The sequence below is a fragment of the Drosophila busckii genome, unplaced genomic scaffold (genome assembly GCF_011750605.1).
Source record: "Drosophila busckii strain San Diego stock center, stock number 13000-0081.31 unplaced genomic scaffold, ASM1175060v1 hic_scaffold_32, whole genome shotgun sequence".
In the NCBI taxonomy this organism is placed as follows: Eukaryota; Metazoa; Arthropoda; class Insecta; order Diptera; family Drosophilidae; genus Drosophila; species Drosophila busckii.
Window position 1 is genome coordinate 14,512 of NW_022872742.1, and position 17,561 is coordinate 32,072.

General features: G+C 36.0%; 5 protein-coding genes across 7 annotated transcripts; 4 read left to right on the forward strand and 1 right to left on the reverse strand.

Annotated features, from left to right (window-relative positions):
- The first annotated feature begins 56 nt into the window (after positions 1–56).
- LOC108604737 (heterogeneous nuclear ribonucleoprotein A2 homolog 1) lies at positions 57–674 on the forward strand. Its single transcript, XM_017994322.2, has 3 exons — positions 57–399; positions 452–507; positions 565–674. The coding sequence occupies exons 1-3, from the start codon at positions 113–115 to the stop codon at positions 627–629; spliced, it is 408 nt and encodes a 135-aa protein (XP_017849811.2). The 5' UTR covers positions 57–112; the 3' UTR covers positions 630–674.
- A 728-nt stretch (positions 675–1,402) lies between these two features.
- On the forward strand, positions 1,403–1,873 carry LOC108605078 (maker412). Its single transcript, XM_033294798.1, has 3 exons — positions 1,403–1,500; positions 1,557–1,618; positions 1,682–1,873. Exons 1-3 carry the CDS (start codon positions 1,418–1,420, stop codon positions 1,717–1,719), a joined length of 183 nt encoding a protein of 60 aa, XP_033150689.1. The 5' UTR covers positions 1,403–1,417; the 3' UTR covers positions 1,720–1,873.
- Positions 1,874–6,925: 5,052 nt separating this feature from the next.
- LOC108599576 (angiopoietin-4-like) lies at positions 6,926–8,639 on the forward strand. The gene is made up of 2 exons (XM_033294797.1): positions 6,926–8,303; positions 8,620–8,639. The coding sequence occupies exons 1-2, from the start codon at positions 6,926–6,928 to the stop codon at positions 8,637–8,639; spliced, it is 1,398 nt and encodes a 465-aa protein (XP_033150688.1).
- A 150-nt stretch (positions 8,640–8,789) lies between these two features.
- LOC108604629 (maker411) lies at positions 8,790–9,624 on the reverse strand. 3 transcript variants are annotated; one of them, XM_017994181.2, is made up of 4 exons: positions 9,479–9,620; positions 9,194–9,408; positions 9,049–9,138; positions 8,790–8,988 (listed from the first exon to the last, which is right to left on the reverse strand). In XM_017994181.2, exons 1-4 carry the CDS (start codon positions 9,521–9,523, stop codon positions 8,886–8,888), a joined length of 453 nt encoding a protein of 150 aa, XP_017849670.1. In that variant the 5' UTR covers positions 9,524–9,620; the 3' UTR covers positions 8,790–8,885. The 3 variants fall into 3 exon arrangements, with proteins under 3 accessions (XP_017849670.1, XP_017849677.1, XP_017849684.1); XM_017994195.2 differs by having other exon boundaries at positions 8,898–8,988; positions 9,045–9,138; positions 9,479–9,621; XM_017994188.2 differs by lacking the exon at positions 9,049–9,138 and having other exon boundaries at positions 9,479–9,624.
- Positions 9,625–13,536: 3,912 nt separating this feature from the next.
- LOC108599507 (sulfotransferase 1E1-like) lies at positions 13,537–14,685 on the forward strand. The gene is made up of 4 exons (XM_017986415.1): positions 13,537–13,856; positions 13,929–14,371; positions 14,427–14,490; positions 14,550–14,685. Exons 1-4 carry the CDS (start codon positions 13,537–13,539, stop codon positions 14,683–14,685), a joined length of 963 nt encoding a protein of 320 aa, XP_017841904.1.
- The last annotated feature ends 2,876 nt before the right edge of the window (positions 14,686–17,561 follow it).

Below are 17,561 nucleotides of genomic sequence, written 5' to 3' on the forward strand. Positions count from 1 at the left end.
AAAAAATTAATATTTTTTCTAAAACCAAAATTTGCTAGTATTTTTTATTTAAATATAAAAAAAATCAATAAAAAAATTTTGAATAAAGGCAAGAAATAGAAAAAAAATCAAAATGGAATACGGCAATGGTAATGGTAATGGACAGTATCAATCAATGGAGAGCTATGGCATGTCTGCAGCTGATGGACAGTGCCAGGATATGGGCATGGGCGGCGGCATGGGCCAGGACTACGGCGGTCAGTCCAGCTACGGCGGTCAATCGGGCTACGGCGGTGGTGGCATGTATGATGATTCAAGGAATTGTCAAAGTGGCTCCGCTGCCTTTGGTGGACCCGGCTATCGCAGTCCACTGCGCTACAACAAAGTGATGAAGGAAATGAATTCGCGCAATGGACTATAGTAAGTAATATGGAATCAAATATCAAATAAGATGCTAAACTTTTGCTTGCAGCTCTCCCGAACAGCGCGCTGGACGTGGCAATGGTGATTACTACAATTCGTTGCCTGGTTAGTATATAGACTAAGCTTATGCTTAAACATAGTTCAAGTTTATTTGTTCTACAGGCATTGGTGGTCACGAGGGTGCAATGTATCAGTCTCGCAATAATAATAACCAATCGTATTACTAAGCACAAATGTTGCAAAATGATAAAAAAAATATGAATTATATATATACGTATGTTTAAATTTAAATTTTTAAATTGGCTTACTGTTTAAATAAATGCGTTATAAAATATTAAATTATCTATTTGTGTTTCTATTATGCTAAACTTATTGTGTTAAGCGTCTGTTAAATTTAAGACTTAGACGCTGTGTGTTGCTAGTTGCTGTGCTAAATGTACTAAACGTAAGGCCTGCAGCTCGTGCTTAGACTTGCATATTTAGTATAACAACTAACGATATATACACTATATATACACTATATATACACTATATATACACTATATATACACTATATATACACTATTCGTAATATGTATTTTTTTTTTTATAAATCTAGCAGGCTTTGTTTCTAGCTAAATGTGCTGCTGCTTGATTGTACTAAACTTTAGTTCACATTTAGAATTTGTTACAGCAGTAAGATATGCTCAAAAATAAAATTTTATATTCGTATTTTTTGTACCCTCTTTTTTTAATCTAGCCAAAATTATAAAAAATGAATCCCAACAATATAATACAAATTGGCGCCTCCGATATGGTTATGCCCAGTCCGCAAATATATTTTCCAGAGGTAAGTTTCAGGACTATCAAGGCTTAACTAATAGTAAAAGCTTGCAGAATGGCGGCGGCGGCTATAAAAACGCAGCTGAATCAGCAGCCATGAGCAGCAGCTCGCAGGATTATTACTATGCTGAGCCAAAGCGTAGCAGTCCTGCAGCAAATTATATATGGCATAGATATTATCAAAGCGCTGCTCATGCACCGACTGCGCAATCATGTCCGCCGTAAGTCCAGGCAGCTGCAGCGCTGGCGAGAAATGCAAACCCGCAATGGTTTATAGTAAGTTAACTTATTTAAATTTATGAATATAATGTTATAATTGCTTACTTTGCCAGCTTTCCAGCCCATAATGCCAATACTCAGCTGCAGGCTCAGAGCTATCCCAATCAATATGGCGGTAATTATTTGTTATCAAGCTGCCAACTTGTTGCTTAACTTTTGCTTTCTTTTCTGCTCTCAGGCGGCGATCAACAGCATTTGGGCAATGGCTATTGGTAGCATCGCTCGTTTGCTGTCTTTTTTGTTGTTTGGGATTTCACTTGTTGTTTTTATTTGGAAACATCTAAAATGAAACTTTTTGCTTTATTTTTTTTTATAAATGAACATTAAATACATGAAGCTGTCGCTTGCAGTTCATTTAAATTGTTAAATACGTCGACTGATATTTTTTTTTTAACTACAGCTGTAGATAAAAAGTTGAGATTGAGTCGAATGATGCTGAGGGTAATTAACGTGTGTTTTATGGCTAGTTGCCATTAGAGATGAGAGCAAACAGCGTTAAAAAAATAGTTAACTGCATAAAATTATAAAGCTAGAGCATTTTGTTAGAATTTTATTTTTGTGCTTAAAGCACCAAAATATATATATAGAAAATATATAAAATGCTTTGACATACGAAAATTATTGCTGAATTTTATTTAATACAGATGAAAATATGAAACATTTTTGCTTGGGATAAAATAAATATTTGTAAGCTGGTGTAATTAAGTAAACAAATATGTTTAGAAATAGAAAAAAAAGTCATTTGTGTGTCCTTGCTGAGCGCTCATCTCTAGCTGTAGACACGAGAGCGTCTGCAGCCACAATTCAACTCAGTCTCCACTCTCTGCGCTCTCTCTCTGTTTCTATGACTAGCTGGCACAGGCGGGCTCCAGTCAAGTTACCCAAACCAAAGAGAATGCAATGAAGGATTAAAATAAGAAAGATGTGCAAATAAAATATTTTACAAACGAACAACGAGGACAAGTTTTGCAGTGGGCGGGCGTGGGTGTTGGCAAGGTCCGAAATGCGAACGAAACATGTCGAATGAGCATGAGGAGGAGGAGGAGGCATAAAGAGCAGCTCCAGCTACAGGGCGCGCAGACAATAGAACGTTGGTTGGCTATGGGGACGGGACTCTGGAGTTGCTCTGGTCGCTGCATGGGAGCATTGTCAAAATAAATCAATCGGTTTTATGTTGTTTCTGGAATTTTTGTTTGCCGTTTTTGTTACTTTTGTAGCTCTCGTCGTCGTCGTCGTTGTCGATGTCCAGGAAGCGGGCAGGGTGCAGTCAGGTGGCAGCAGCTCCAGCTCCATTTCCAGTAGCAGCAGCAGCAGCAGCTTGTGGTGGCATAAATCAGTTGGTCATTGGACGCATTTATGAAAGGATAAACCTAGCACACACACACACACAGACACACACACACACACACGTTGCAAGCCCAAAGCGCAGCTCATAAAAATGCACAAGTTAAAACTGGTGTAAATAAAAATACAAATTTTTAGTAAGCAAGCGAACGAAGGCAAACTGCAAAACTGATCTGCAAAGCGGGCAAAGCATTTTGATTTATCTCGCAGGGAATTAAGATGTCTCAAAAGTTGCCAGGCGAGGGCTGCATTAAATGCCAGCAGGGATGAAGAAGGAGGCGGAGGCAGAGTGTCGACATTGCTGCTCATAATCGTTCACACTTCCTTTAGCCCAAAAACTTGAGCTTTGTGGTGAGCCGAGACGAGTTGAGCTGAGCTAAGGTGTGTATAGTCTGGTGTGGTGAGTTGAGCTTTTTGGACATGGCAAAAGTTTTGTAGCGGGCTGGGGGGTGGGTGCTTGACTTTCTTTGGCTCGTTTTGCAGGCATGTCTAAAGTGATTTCCTTTTAGTATTTTCAAAAACTTTAGCCAAAGGTGTTTACTTACCACACCCATAATCACACACACACACACACACGCACACACATGTGTCCAGCGTGCAAAGCCCTTTTTGGAAATTCGGATGCCGTCTCTAATGAAGCTGGATTGCAGTTCGCATTTGCGTCCTTGGCCGCAACTCTTTTAATCCCCTAATAACTTTTAAGCAAGTGACTTTGCTCTCGCACACACAAATGTCCAAATTCATCAGGCTCAGGCTTAGTTATGTGACCGACATATATATATACTCTACATGTTTATATCAAAGAAAGCGCTATAGAGATTTAAGCTAGGAAATATAATTTAGAGCGAGTTTATTGTTCGGTATATGCCAAAAATAAAAAATTGTAGCTCTTGTTATCAAAAGTGGGTCGTCTAAAGCCAGCTCAAAACTAATTTTGTCTACAGCATATGCTAATCATTAGCTTATCTCTTAATATTTTGTTAAATTCGCATTTCAAACATTAGCTATAAATTATTCTTGTTTTTTTTACATATTTATGTTATCATTTTATTATTTTTCCCATCCAAATATTTGCTTAGTGTTTCATAGCATTTACCTATCATATCAAGCCACTTTAATCTACTTAGTATTTTCTATATAGTTTAATATTTGAAAATACCTTGAACTAACAAATGTCATAAATTTATTGCTCAAAGTTTCCCACAGGTCCAAGTCAGAGATCATTTGTTTATAAATGCGATATGCATTCATTGAGCTAAGATTATCTATGAATGTTAAAGATCATGAGATGCAAAAAGTATATAAGCTTGATAGTCTTTAATATTTAAATATAGTTTAGTTTAAAGCGTGCTCTTGTTTGTTTTATTAATTCAACATGAATATTTTCAATACTGTGTTATCAGTTATATTGTTGCTGCTTTATATGCGACCGCAAATTCGGCAGTGATTGTTGCGGTAGGTCAAGTGAAATAAATCATTTTAAATATTAATAAAAAGCTAATGCTGCCAATTGCAGTCATATCAACATTCAAGCGAATCATCCGAGGAGTGCAGGACGTATTGTTATAAAGTCGTGAAACCTTTATTGCAGTATTTTCATATATCCTCCGCTAACCAGGAGCGAATTCATAAACAGGAAATTGAGTACAAGGAGCAACTTATAAATCACAGATTTATGGTGAATCAATTTCAAGCCAAGTTTGAGCAACAGGAGCTCACAATCAAGCATTTGCAAGAACAACAAGAAGTTCTTAAGAAAAGCGACAAACTGAAACTGAACTGAATTCTTTAATAAGTCATAAGGATAAACGCATTGCAGATTTGGCTAAGAAACTAGAAGCTAGCGCTGAGGCACAAAAGGATACTTTGAAAGAAAGTGAGCAGCTTCAAGCAAAGATTCATAAACTACAATTTAACCTTGAAGTTCAGCTGGAAGTAAAGAGAGTTTTATTAAGTGAAAAGGACAACAGCATTGCTGACTTGAAAGAGCAACTAAACAACGTGAATAAGAATAAGCAATTTGAAGAAAAGCCAATTAAATATGTTGATCCAGCTAAAGGTCCCTTTCGCTGTGTGCCTTATGGTAACTCCATTGGCATTCAAACGTTACGTCTACCTGGTGCAGAAGCCTTCGAGGTGTCCTGCGATTCAAGATACGATGCCGAGGGATGGGCTGTTATTCAACTTAGAGTAAATGGCTTTGTGAATTTCAATCGAACATGGGATGAGTATAAAAATGGCTTTGGGGACTTGCGCAGCGAATTCTGGCTCGGGCTGGAGAAACTGCATCTTATGACAAAGTTTCAGCCTCACGAGCTCTTCATACAGCTGGAGGATTTCAATAAGAAAACACGTTGGGCACGTTATAGCAATTTCTCAATTGGAAGTGAGGCAGAATCTTACGAATTATTAAGTTTGGGTGAATACACTGGAAATTCCGGAAACGCACTTGATACTGGAAATGAGTTTACCGCTAAGAACATGAAATTCTCAACCCCAGATCGGGATAATGATAATCTGGGTGCTAATTGTGCTGCTCATTTCGCGAGTGGTTGGTGGTTTAATAAATGTTATTATTGGTAAATGTAAATGACTGAGAAATTATACAAATTGCTAAATTATATTTATTTCTATAGTACCCCTAATGGAATTTATGTGAAGACTAAAACTGATGAGGAATATTATCAGTCAATCAAATGGATTACATGGCATAAGAAACCACTGAGATTCGTCCAGATGATGATAAAACCCAACAAATGTGTTCTTAAATAAATGTCAATTATGATTGAAATTTTATTGAAATTCTGTTAAAATAATAAATAAACTTTTACAGATACAGAATACAAAATTAATAACTGTCTGCTGGTTTTTATTTTGTTTGTTTGTTTCAGATTTTTGGCTTTTGTTTGACACGGATTATGTATACCTAATATGAAAAAGTATATTTTGGCTTTAGATTTGTAGCCTGCGATCCCAACTATCTTGTGTATTCGTTTGCGAAAGTTTAAAATTTAATGTATGTTATGAGGGGTACGTACAAATGACTTTAAAGCATTATACAAACTTCTAAATTATATTTATTTCTATAGTAACCTTAATGGACTACTTAAAGTGCAGACTAAAACTGATGAGGACCCTTATTCATCAATCGATTGGCCCGATTAACAAGTAAATAAAAATGTTTCTAAATGAATGTGAATAATAATTATGCAAGAAAATAATTCAAATTCTATTAAAATAAAAATAAACTTTTGCAAGTTGTAGCTTCAGATTAAAAAATAAATAATTGTCTGCTGGTTTTCATTTGCAAAATATGACAGTTCTTGTTTCAGATTTATTGTTGTTCCTTGACATTGATTAACGTATACTTGATATGAATAAGTATATTTTTCAACACATGCATTAATTCAAATCGCCTTAGAATATATATAATGTTGATAATACGTTATGCTTTCATTTGCCAAAATGTATATATGTATGCAAAAGATTATTCGCGAATATTTAGATGCAAACATGACTCACATCAAGTTGATAAGACTGTTGATCTTCAATATTTAAATTCATTTTAGTTTAAGCCGTGCTCTTGAATAGTTTGTTTTATTAATTCAAGATGAATATTTCGTATTCAGTGTTATCAGTTATATTGTTGCTGCTTTATATGCGACCCAATTCGGCAACTGATGTTATGGTAGGTCAAGTGTAAATAAATATTTTAAATTTTAAAAGCAAATTAATGCTAATTTTGCAGTCATGCCCAGCAACAAGAGAATCAGATGAGGATTGCAGGACATATTGTTATAAAGTCGTGAAGCCTTTATTGCAATATTTTCGTATATCCGCTGAAAAGAATGACCAATTCGAAAGGCTACAGACAAAGTTGCAGTTACAGGAACTAATTTGGAATCTTCTACAAGCACTAAATGAAGTTGCAATCAAATACGCGTACGCTAAGATTAATCAGCTTGAGGAAGAAAGGGAAACCTTGAAGCTTCAGTTGCAAGCTAACACTTACGAACTGGAAGTTTTTAACAACACAAAGTTATTTGAATACAAGGAACTACTCACCAATAACTCTTTAATGAGGGATACATTTCAAGCTCAGATCGAGCAAAACGAATTTACGATCAAAAAACTTGAAGCTAGCGTTGAGGCACAAAAGGAAACTTTGAAGGAAAGCGAGCAGCTTCAAGCTAAAATCAATGAACTACAAACTAAGCTGAAAGCACAGCAAGAAACTCTGAAGAGAAGCGACGAGCTAAATAATTATTTAATAAGTGAAAAGGATAAACGCATTGTAGATTTGGATAGGAAACTAGAAGCTAGCGTCAAGGCACAAAAGGAAACTTTGAAGGAAAGTGAGCAGCTTCAATCTAAAGTCCATGAACAAGAAATCGTTATCAAGACGCAGGACTTTACGTACAAGGAACTTAAGACAAATAACACTGTATTGAAGGATCAGTTTCAAGCGAAGTTTGAGCAACAGGAGCTCACAATCAAGAAACTAGAGAGTAACATTGAGGCACAAAAAGAAACTTTGAAGTTAATTGAGCAGCTTCAAGCTCGCGTCCATGAACAGGATGTAGTCATCAAAACACATGAACTTATGTACAAGGAACAGCAAACCAATTATACTTTAATGAAGGATCACTTTCAAGCCCAAATCGAGGAAAAGGAATTCAGTACCTACAGCCTACAAAATGAAGTTAAGAACACATTAAAGAAAAGTGAGCAGTTCGAAGCTAAAATACGAAGACAAGAATTCCTTATCAAGACACAACAACACAATATCACTTTATTAAAGGATCAATTCCAAGCTAAGTTTGAGCAACAGGAGCTCACAATCAAGAAACTAGAAGCTGGCGTTGAGGCACAAAAGGAAACTTTGAAGGAAAGCGCGCTTCTTCAAGCTAAAGTCAATCAACTTCAAACTAAGATTGAAGTGCAGCAAGAAGCTCTGAGGAGCAGCGACGAGCTAATAACTGAAAAGGATAAGCGCATTGTAGATTTGGATGAACGCATTGCTGACTTAAAAGAGCAAATAAACAACATGAATAAGAATAAACAATTCGAAGATAAGCTGATTAAATATGTAGAACAAGCTGAAGTGACTAGATGTGTGCCTTATGGCAATGATATTCAAACGATACGTGTGCCTGGCACGGAGGCCTTCCAGGTGCCCTGTGATTACAAGTTCGCTGACGAGGGATGGACTATAGTTCAACGCAGAATGGATGGCTCCGTGAACTTCAATAGAACATGGGATGAGTATAAGCACGGCTTCGGTGACCTACGAGGTGAATTCTGGCTCGGGCTAGAGAAACTGCATCTTATGACGAAGTTTCAGCTACACGAGCTCTACATAGAACTGGAGGATATTAAGAGCGAAACACGTTATGCACGCTATAGCAATTTCATAATTGGAAATGAGGCGCAATCTTACGAACTATTAAGCTTGGGTAAATATACTGGAAATGCTGGAAACGCATTAATTCTACATAAGGACACAAAATTTTCCACCCCTAACCGGGATAATGATGGAGTCGCTAATAATTGTGCTGCATATTATGCGAGTGGCTGGTGGTTTACTCATGAATGTTATGTTTGGTAAGTATCAATGACTTGAAAAAATTATACAAACTAATAATTTATATTTACTAATAATTTATATTTATGTCTATAGCAACCTCAATGGAGTTTATGTGCACACTAAAAATGCTCATCAGTCAATCAAATGGCTTGCTTGGCATAATGAAACCACTGAAATTCGTGCAGATGATGATAAGACCCACTAACAAATTAAAAACAAGTTTCAAAATAAATGTCAAATAATAATTATGCAATATTGAAATTCAATTAAAGAAATAATTCAGGAATTAGTAATTGTCTGCTGGCTTATTATTTAATATTTAAATTTATGAATTAATATTAAAAAACTTATGTGGTTATATAATGCTACAATAATTTATTGAATTTCCATTTAGAGAAGAATTTAAAGTGCCAAAACAAATAGGAATACAAATATGTGAAAATTGAATAGGCTAAGACCAAAGATGCCGCTTTCGTGGCTGGCGTTCGTACTTGCCAAGACCGGGCAATGAAGCATAGTAGTCTCCGCCAGCTGAACGTGTTTCCATGGGGGAGCTAAATATTAATAATAAATATAATAAAAAGCATGTAAATAAATGAATTTGATTAACCTACTAGAGTCCATTGCGCGGATAATTGTTGCCAAGACCAGACAGAGATTTGTAGTAACAATCGCCACCAGCTGAACGCTTCTCCATGGGAGAGCTGCCAAAAAGTATTAATTAATATAATTAACTAATGTAGACTATTGTTGGCTTACTAGAGTCCATTGCGCGAATACATTTGTGACTGCTCTGGCTGTTGATAGCCGCGCCCACTGTAGGCAGCTGGAGCAGAGTTTTGATAGCTGCTGCACGCTCCTTGATTCCATTCATTCTCATTGTTATCGTAAGGATTGGCTCCACCTACAGGTGAAGAAGGATACAAATCCTTTTCATGACGATAACCAGTTTGCTGCACATATTGTTGATAGCACTAAATGAATAATAATATTTATTTTAGTTTAAAAATATTAATGTTATTATGTGATTTTATTGAAACTTACATCAATTGTTGGATCATCGGGAGCTGGCATGCCGTAGGTCTCCATAATTTAGAATTTGTTTTTTGCGAAAGCGAAAAATGTCGGAAAAAATTTAAAATTTGAATCTGTTGTAAACTCAAAATAGTTGTTTACAGTCCTAAATGTTGATCTAAACTGAGGAATATATTTTCCCAGCTGAGTGAGTTGAATTTTTTGGCTGGCAGCAAGGCTAACTCGATTGAAATTTAAATGAAGTTTATTGAAAGCCAGGCCAGGCTGGACGAGCTGGCTCAAGACTAACGACAATAGTTGGATATCCTGTTTAAGGAGCCGACCCAGCCAGGCACCCAGCCACCCACTCAAGTTGGCTGCTGAGCCATTTGCTCATATTTAGCTTGTCGCCCTGTATAGAAAGTGGCGGTGTCATAAATTAAAACTTAAACTTTTGGAAATGTCAAGTATAAAACGGTAAATCTCTGCACACACACACACATACACATAGACGTCTGTTTGAAATGAATTGCAGCAACAGCTAGAGGACTGAGACTGAAGCTGGCTGGGGGGGCAGACCGGATGGGACGCCCATTGAATGCGCATGTTTTAGTTTTGTTCAACTAAGCGGAGAGTTTGGGGTGCTGAAGCTGAAAAACTATACAGCAGCGCATAGAAGAAAAAGCACAACAACAACAACAACAACAAGTTTGGAGTACACGCTTTCTGCTATGTAAAAACGCTCGAACCAATTTTCACATAAATTTGGTAAAAAGCAAACTTACAGATTATCCGCATTTAGTTCCGTAAAGGTTTCTGTGTGTGTGTGTGTGTGTGTGTGTTGTATATTATTTAGCCCTGGACTTTCGACTGAAAGTTTACACATTTTATTTTTTTAATTTAACATAAATTCTTATACAGTTTACAAATTTTTAATCATCATAAAATCTTGTTATCATTTGCATAACTCGCCAGCGAGCCCAAAAAGTTGACACATTAAGCGCAACGCACAAAAATTTACTATTTACACTTAAGTAAAATTTATGAAAATTAAAAGAAAAAACACGCAGCTTATTTTCAAATTTAATTGATCGCATAAATTCAAAGCTAGAACAACAACAATAACAATTTATGTCAATTGGGCAAGCAGTCGACGGAGCTGGAGGCACTGGGAATGAATGAAGTGTAACCACAAAACATAATCAAATTTCAAATTTCGCCGGCCACCACCAGCAGCAGCATAAGTTCCTCTCATCCCTCAACGCATTGTCCAGGTTTTTATATTTTTTATCTCTCGAGGGGACACAGCGCTGTGCTGTGAAAATTGCCATCTTAATTTGAAAACAATTTCGTGGCCGGCTTTTTATACTTTTAATTTTAGACATAAACATTCATTTCTCTGGGGGAGAGGGGGGCAGAGAGAAAGCAGCAGGTACAAACAAGTAACAAGTCTTCAAACTTTGTGCTTAGCAACAATTTTTAAAAATATATTTTTATTATTTAAACTTATGTGTAATGCTAAAAAGCTTAAAATAAAAATACTTTACAATTTAATAATTTTTGTATATTTATCAAACTTATTTATTATTTGTTTTTTATGATTTTGTTTGCTTAAAATGGTTCATTTATTTGTTTTTGTAATATATTTATAATTAAGCTTATACTATTTACAAATAAAATGCTTTTCAAAAACAGTAAAATTCATATAATTTCTATATATTTTGTTGTTGTATATTTTTATAAGTTAAAGTTAATATTTGAATTCATATTTGTATAAGTTGCTCTTTCTTTTTAAATTATTTCAATTATTTATTAACTCGATTACTTGCTGCTTCAATTAGTAAATTAATTGTAGTAGAAAATTTATTTCGAGTTTTTCTAGCATTATATTAACATATTATTTATCTAATTTTCATCATGCAGTGTTTCTTTAAGAATTATATATTAATATACAATATTATTGTTTAATTGCATGTCTACTGCTAACTTTTCTCACTTTATATACAAGCTTGCTGGAAATCTGTTCTATAATCTTTAGAAATATATTTGGCGGCCATAAATTGTAGTTGCCACAGCGAATTAAGCCAAGTTTTGTACCTTTTTATGAACCGCCGATAAATTTGTGAGTTTAAAGATTGTGCGGATCGGCCTGGGCATAGGCAAAGCTGAGAGATGGGTTGGGGTGTCGCGGTTTGGGGGTAGCAGGCAGGCAGACAGGCCATGCAGGAAATAGATTAAACTGAGCAACACTTGCGCCATTTGGTTTCCTCTTCCGCCGTCGTCGCTTGTTAAATATTCAGTGTCCCCGCTAGGAATACAGACACCACGGCGTATACGCAACTCTACTCAACCACCGACTGCCCATTTGCCAAGTCGTGACAGCCAACGGCATAAACTTTTTGAATCTTATTTGTTAACACAAAAAAGAAAGCAGCGAAATAAGTTCATGTTGCTTGGCCTGGTCGACGACGACGAGCATCGTGTAACAATTTCCGTAACCTCATAGGCCACAGCCCCCGCCGACCTGCGGCCCCCCACACCCCTATACCGCCCCTGCTGCATTAAATAACTTTCAATTTGAGCCGTGTTAGGGGGGTGGGAAGAGAGCTCACTGCCTATTAGCCGTATGCCAGCGGACACTGCGTAAACCTCTTTTTTATTAGGCTAGCTTGGAGTGGGGGAGAGGCGACGGGTCGTAGGTCGCGTTGGGTAACACGATTTGTGCTGGCAGCCATCGACAATTTGTGTACTCAGAGCTTCCGGTGTGTTTATAAGTTCATTTGCTGCCTGCAAAATGCAAATTAGATGCAAAACATATTTGCTTCGGGCCAAGTTACTTGCTCTTAGCCGCTTTCTTTTGCTTCTCAGTTTCCATCTTACTGGTAAGCAAGTAAACTCAAATTAACTTGCCAGTTAAAATAAACTAAATTAAATGGCCGCTGTCATAAGTGCAGAGGGCGCGGCTGTTAAGCAAACGCTGTTAACTTAACAGCTGTTAAAAGCAAAGGCATAGACATTAAAAACATATATAATAATAATAATGCATATTTTTAAAATATTGTTTGAGTATTTTATTCTAAAATTAATAATCTATTTTAATTTTTAGCTTGTTCACTTCGTGTTTAATCGCCGACAGTTCACAGACAACTGACCTGCCTCACTGGCTGCTCAAACTGCCAGCCCCACACACATTGATCAGGCGAATCAGAATCGAAAGGCGAGAGCGCGCGCTAATCAGAGAGCATGAGAGCCAGCCAATGCATGAGCTACAAGCGTCAAAACAAAATCACACACAAGCACACACACATGTAAGAAGCTATGCTTGTTATCGCGAGAGCGATAGCAGCGCTGCTCGCATCTTTCGTTCGTATGCGCTCGATCGCTTTTCGTTGCTGCGACTAAACGAAAGCGTCGCTGCTTTGTTGCTCAGAGAGCGCACATGGTACGATAGTCGCGTGATTTGTAGAAGAGTTTGATAAATATAAGAGTGTGTAATTTAGGCATTAAAATAAAGTTTGCTTACCAGGAACATAAACAAAACGCAAAAGCTGCGACAAACTAAATTAAATAAAACTTTAGTGTTTCATTGCGTTCGATTTCGTAGAAAGTTTTAGACTACATGTATTTTGAGTTGGGACTGTCTATGATGTACACATAATTAGTCACAATTTCTATGATGAGCATAATTTGTTGGATTGATGTCAACATGCTCTTAGCTATGAGCCACAAATTAAAGAAGGGGCAGCAAAGAGTTGGGAACTGTACGCTATTATATGAAATTATGTATTATGAGCCATAATTTTTGCTCATACTATAATTAAATATGGTAAGTGTTAAAATTTAAAGATGTTATGTTATTATCATACAATTTATATGTGTTCATGCATAGACAGAGGCTAGACATAGTAAACAATTGCTGATAAACTAATTGCCAACATACATAACTCTTATTTAAATGCGCACAAATACTTTAATCATTTAATTTATTGTTATATGTTTATGAGAGATTATGTTAGCTTGTCACGTGAAGACAAACTACTTAAATAGTCAGCCGACTTGGCTGCAGCTAAGTAGCTTTCGCTTCAGTTATGTTTGTCAGCAGATCAATTGAGACCTCAGCGGATGTGCCCATGATGCGCTTGGGCCGCACTGGAGATCAGAGCATATGTGACTGGATACCACTTGAGCAGGATTGGAGTCAACGCTGGTGCACGCTACCCACGCGTTTCATAGATTATAAGGAACGCATTGATGAGTTTGAAACGCTTGATGGGGATGTCTATGTAGTGTCTTATATGAAAAGCGGCAATACCTGGTTGTTAAGACTTGTTTGGATGATGTGCAATAATCTGGACTTTGAAATGGCCAAGTCCAACTATTTGGTTAGCCCAAGAATGGAGTATTTGGAGTAAGCAAACTATAAACAAGTATTGCTTAGCGTTTCAATTATTATTTTGTTTTTAAGGATCTCTGCAATTAGCACCAAAAGCAGCGTGGACTCCATAGATAACTGCAAGGAGCTAAATAGGCCACGCGTTATTAAATCTCATCTGCCGCCTCAATTGCTGCCTCATCGAATCTGGCAGCAAGCTCACAAATACATCTACATTGCTCGCAATCCCAAGGACGTTATTGTCTCTAGCTATAGTTTCCTAACTAGCATTGGACTCTACCTAGGCGACCTGGACAACTTTGTTGATGATTTCTTAAACGATAAAGTTCTATATACTTCATACTGGACACATGTGATTGATAATTGGCGCATGAGAAACGAGCCCAACATTTTTTTCGTTACCTACGAGGACATGCAAAGAGATTTCAAAGCTGTCATAGTGAATTTAATAAAGTTCTTGGAGCTACCAAGCTTAACTAGCATTGAAATTGATAAGCTTATAAAACACTTATCATTCGAAAATATAAGAGGTGTGATATAAACATTTATTTCTTGTATACTTTAATAAGTTTAAATATATTGCAGCTGGCAAATACACAAATCCAACGCAGCTCATAAAGGACTTTGAAAAATCAACAAAAGACTTTAAGTAAGTAAATAAATTTGCAGTTTTAATTCTACTTCTTTAAATGAGTTTATTGTTTAAAGTTTTATGCGACGTGGTATTGTTGGTTCTTACAAGGACGAGTTAACGGCTCTTCAAATAGACATGATAGATAAATGGACTGCGGATTTTCTAAAGCAATATGAGCTACAGGAAACTGATATATTTGGTCAATTGTAATTATAATAAATACACATTGCTTAATAGAAACATATTTAAAATTGATTAATTTATTTTTCAAGTTTTTAGTTTTCGCTCTAGCTTTTATAATCTCTGAGTTTTTGATTCTCATCATTCGTAATTTAAAATACCCTTTTCCACTTTTTATAATATTGCCAAATCGAAACTAATCTTATAAATGCAAATCATTTTTCTAATGTTCACTTTGATAAGATTAATGCAATAATTATTATTAATAAATTTTATTTAAATTATAAATAAGTTTTATTCTACTGTTGACTTTGATAAGATAAAAGTTTTTGTTTTATGACATAAAAGCGTTTTCCTTGTTGTGAACTAGATCTTTCCAGATATAAAAATGTTTTTTATCACTGGCATCTTAATTCGTAATCCATGTTATGTTTAAACTATTTTTATGATTGTAAGTTTATTAGGCTAATACAATTTTCTTTAAGTACAAATTCATATGATAAAATAAACTATTCTTGATTAGTTAAATCCATTCTACAATAAACGGCTTACTATTCCTTAAATAATACTGTACATTGGTTAAAGAATTTACTAGAGTACAACTGAAATATATTAAGACAAAGGGTTTATTCAGCAGTTGTTGCTTAGACCAATAATAATTTCTCAATGGCAGCAGTCGTTGTTCGAATTGAATGTTGTTATGCTAGAAGATTAAATATAAATATAATGACAAAATATTTAAAATAAATTTAAAGCCTACCTTGATGCTTAAAAAACGTGTTAAGTTTCTAGTTGATGTGCTCGTCAAATCAATAAGAAATAGTTGCAGTTGTATTTGTTTGCTAAGATATTCCAATTGGCCATTGCATATGGCCAAGAGTAAGATTTTTGTTAAAGTCGCTGAACAGATGTTCCATAAGTAGTTTATAAAATAAAGCAATTTTGCATTAGGTGAGTTGTTTTCATTTGAAAAACTGTACGCTGGCGTGCCGTTATCAATTAGCGTCGAAATAAAAATAATATTGGCTGATTCCAACCAAAGTTGCGTAACTTGAGCATGAACTTCATTTATAGTCGACCAAAGTTTATAAAATAATAAGAGCTTTCGAGGTTTGCGATTAGTGCAAGCTAAGCTGCTTAAAAAGCTCTTGAGAGCTGTTAGCCAGGATATAATCATTAGCTGATAGAGAAAGTAGCTGCTATAGAAAAGTTCACATAATATTATTTGATGTACAAAATATAGTCGCCAATACTTAAACTGCAATTTATCGCAAGCTTCATAAATGCTTAAAACAATTTGCATTAAATATAAAACAACAAGGCTTATATCTAATTTAAAATAATGTTTGCTAAACTTTTGCCGCATTGTTTTATGAATATCCAGCACATTGTTTATAGCAGCAACAACATGATGACTGATCTTACGACTATGCACAATGTTTAAATGTTTGATGGCTTGCCAATTGACATAAATGATTTTTGCCATTAAGAAGAGCATAGCTTGTTTATTCATTTCGCATCTTACATATAGCGCTATAGCAATTAAATAATCGTTGGTAAGTATATATATTTTGATAATCCAAACTGGCAGACGTATATAAATTGCACGTTGATAAACATATAGATTATATTTAGCACTATCGTATTTAAAGTGTCCGAATACACAAAAGCAACAAATGCCATAGAGCACATAACTTTGAATTGTTGTAAAACATTTGAAGAACAACTTGCGGCAATGCATTCTGCTTAGGCAACTAAAACCAACTGTAAGCATAAAAGACAAATATTATGGAGGAAGCATAGCATTACAACATTAAGTTAATTTACTAAAATTAGTAGTAATTAGTTGTAATCATAAGTCACATTAGCGCAGCGCTTAAGATTCTCTTGCATTTAACATGAGTTGTTAACACTCTGTTGGGCCTAACATGCGCTGTTAAAGTTATCGCTCGCTGTTAAGTTCTGCTTGATTCTTGAGTTCTTCTTGATTTTTTATTATTGAATATGCAACTCAGTTTTAATAATTGTATACGATTCTCTGCTTAAGCTCACTCACACTCTCTCTCTCTCTCTCTCTCAGCTCAACTTTATTTGTGCTGCGAATCTTTTTAGCCTGCGTATTTGAAGTTCTTGTATGCAGAAAGTGCACGAAGCGCAGATGAAGTTTATTTTATGTGCATGCCAGCTGGCAGCGTTGCCAGACTGCCAGCCTGCCAGACCGTTACACACGTGTGTGTAATCAAATAATTTTCTACACCCCACACACACACAAAATCGAGAAATTATTACAAGCGAATTTTTACGAATTCATTTTCAGTTTTCACACACAAACACACACACAGCATTTGAGAAAAGTTGCTCGCATTGCATGCAAAGTGGCCTGCGTTCGAAGGATGTGTGGATTTTCCGGCATTTTGGCGGCGCGTTTTCCCCACCCCCTCGGCCATTGTTTATTTGTTTGAGATGCGGCAGCTCTTGCCTTAATTCTCCTACTGTGCGTTTGATTGTGCAAACTACTAGTCGACTCCATTTCGTATTTGTTTGCCTGCAGTTGCATTCCAGCTGTATAAGAGAGCGGGCACATGTGGGGGCGTGGCACTGCCTGTGGTCGCCTCTCGTATCAATTGTGTGTGATGGTCAAAAGTCATTTCAACAGCACTAAATTATTATTATCTTTAAGAAGTTTCACATGCTCTCGACAATCATCCGAAATTCCACCTCCCACAAATGCAATGTCCTTAGGCAGGGACGCACTGGCACTCATAACGGCTGCATTGGATTTGTGTAATGGCATGGAATGTTTTGATGTTTGTCTAAAAGTTTCATTTGCTTTTGCTAAAACTATAAAATCTGCAACAACAAATGAGGGGCTGCGACAAATGCCATAAAGGATTAACTTAAATAAT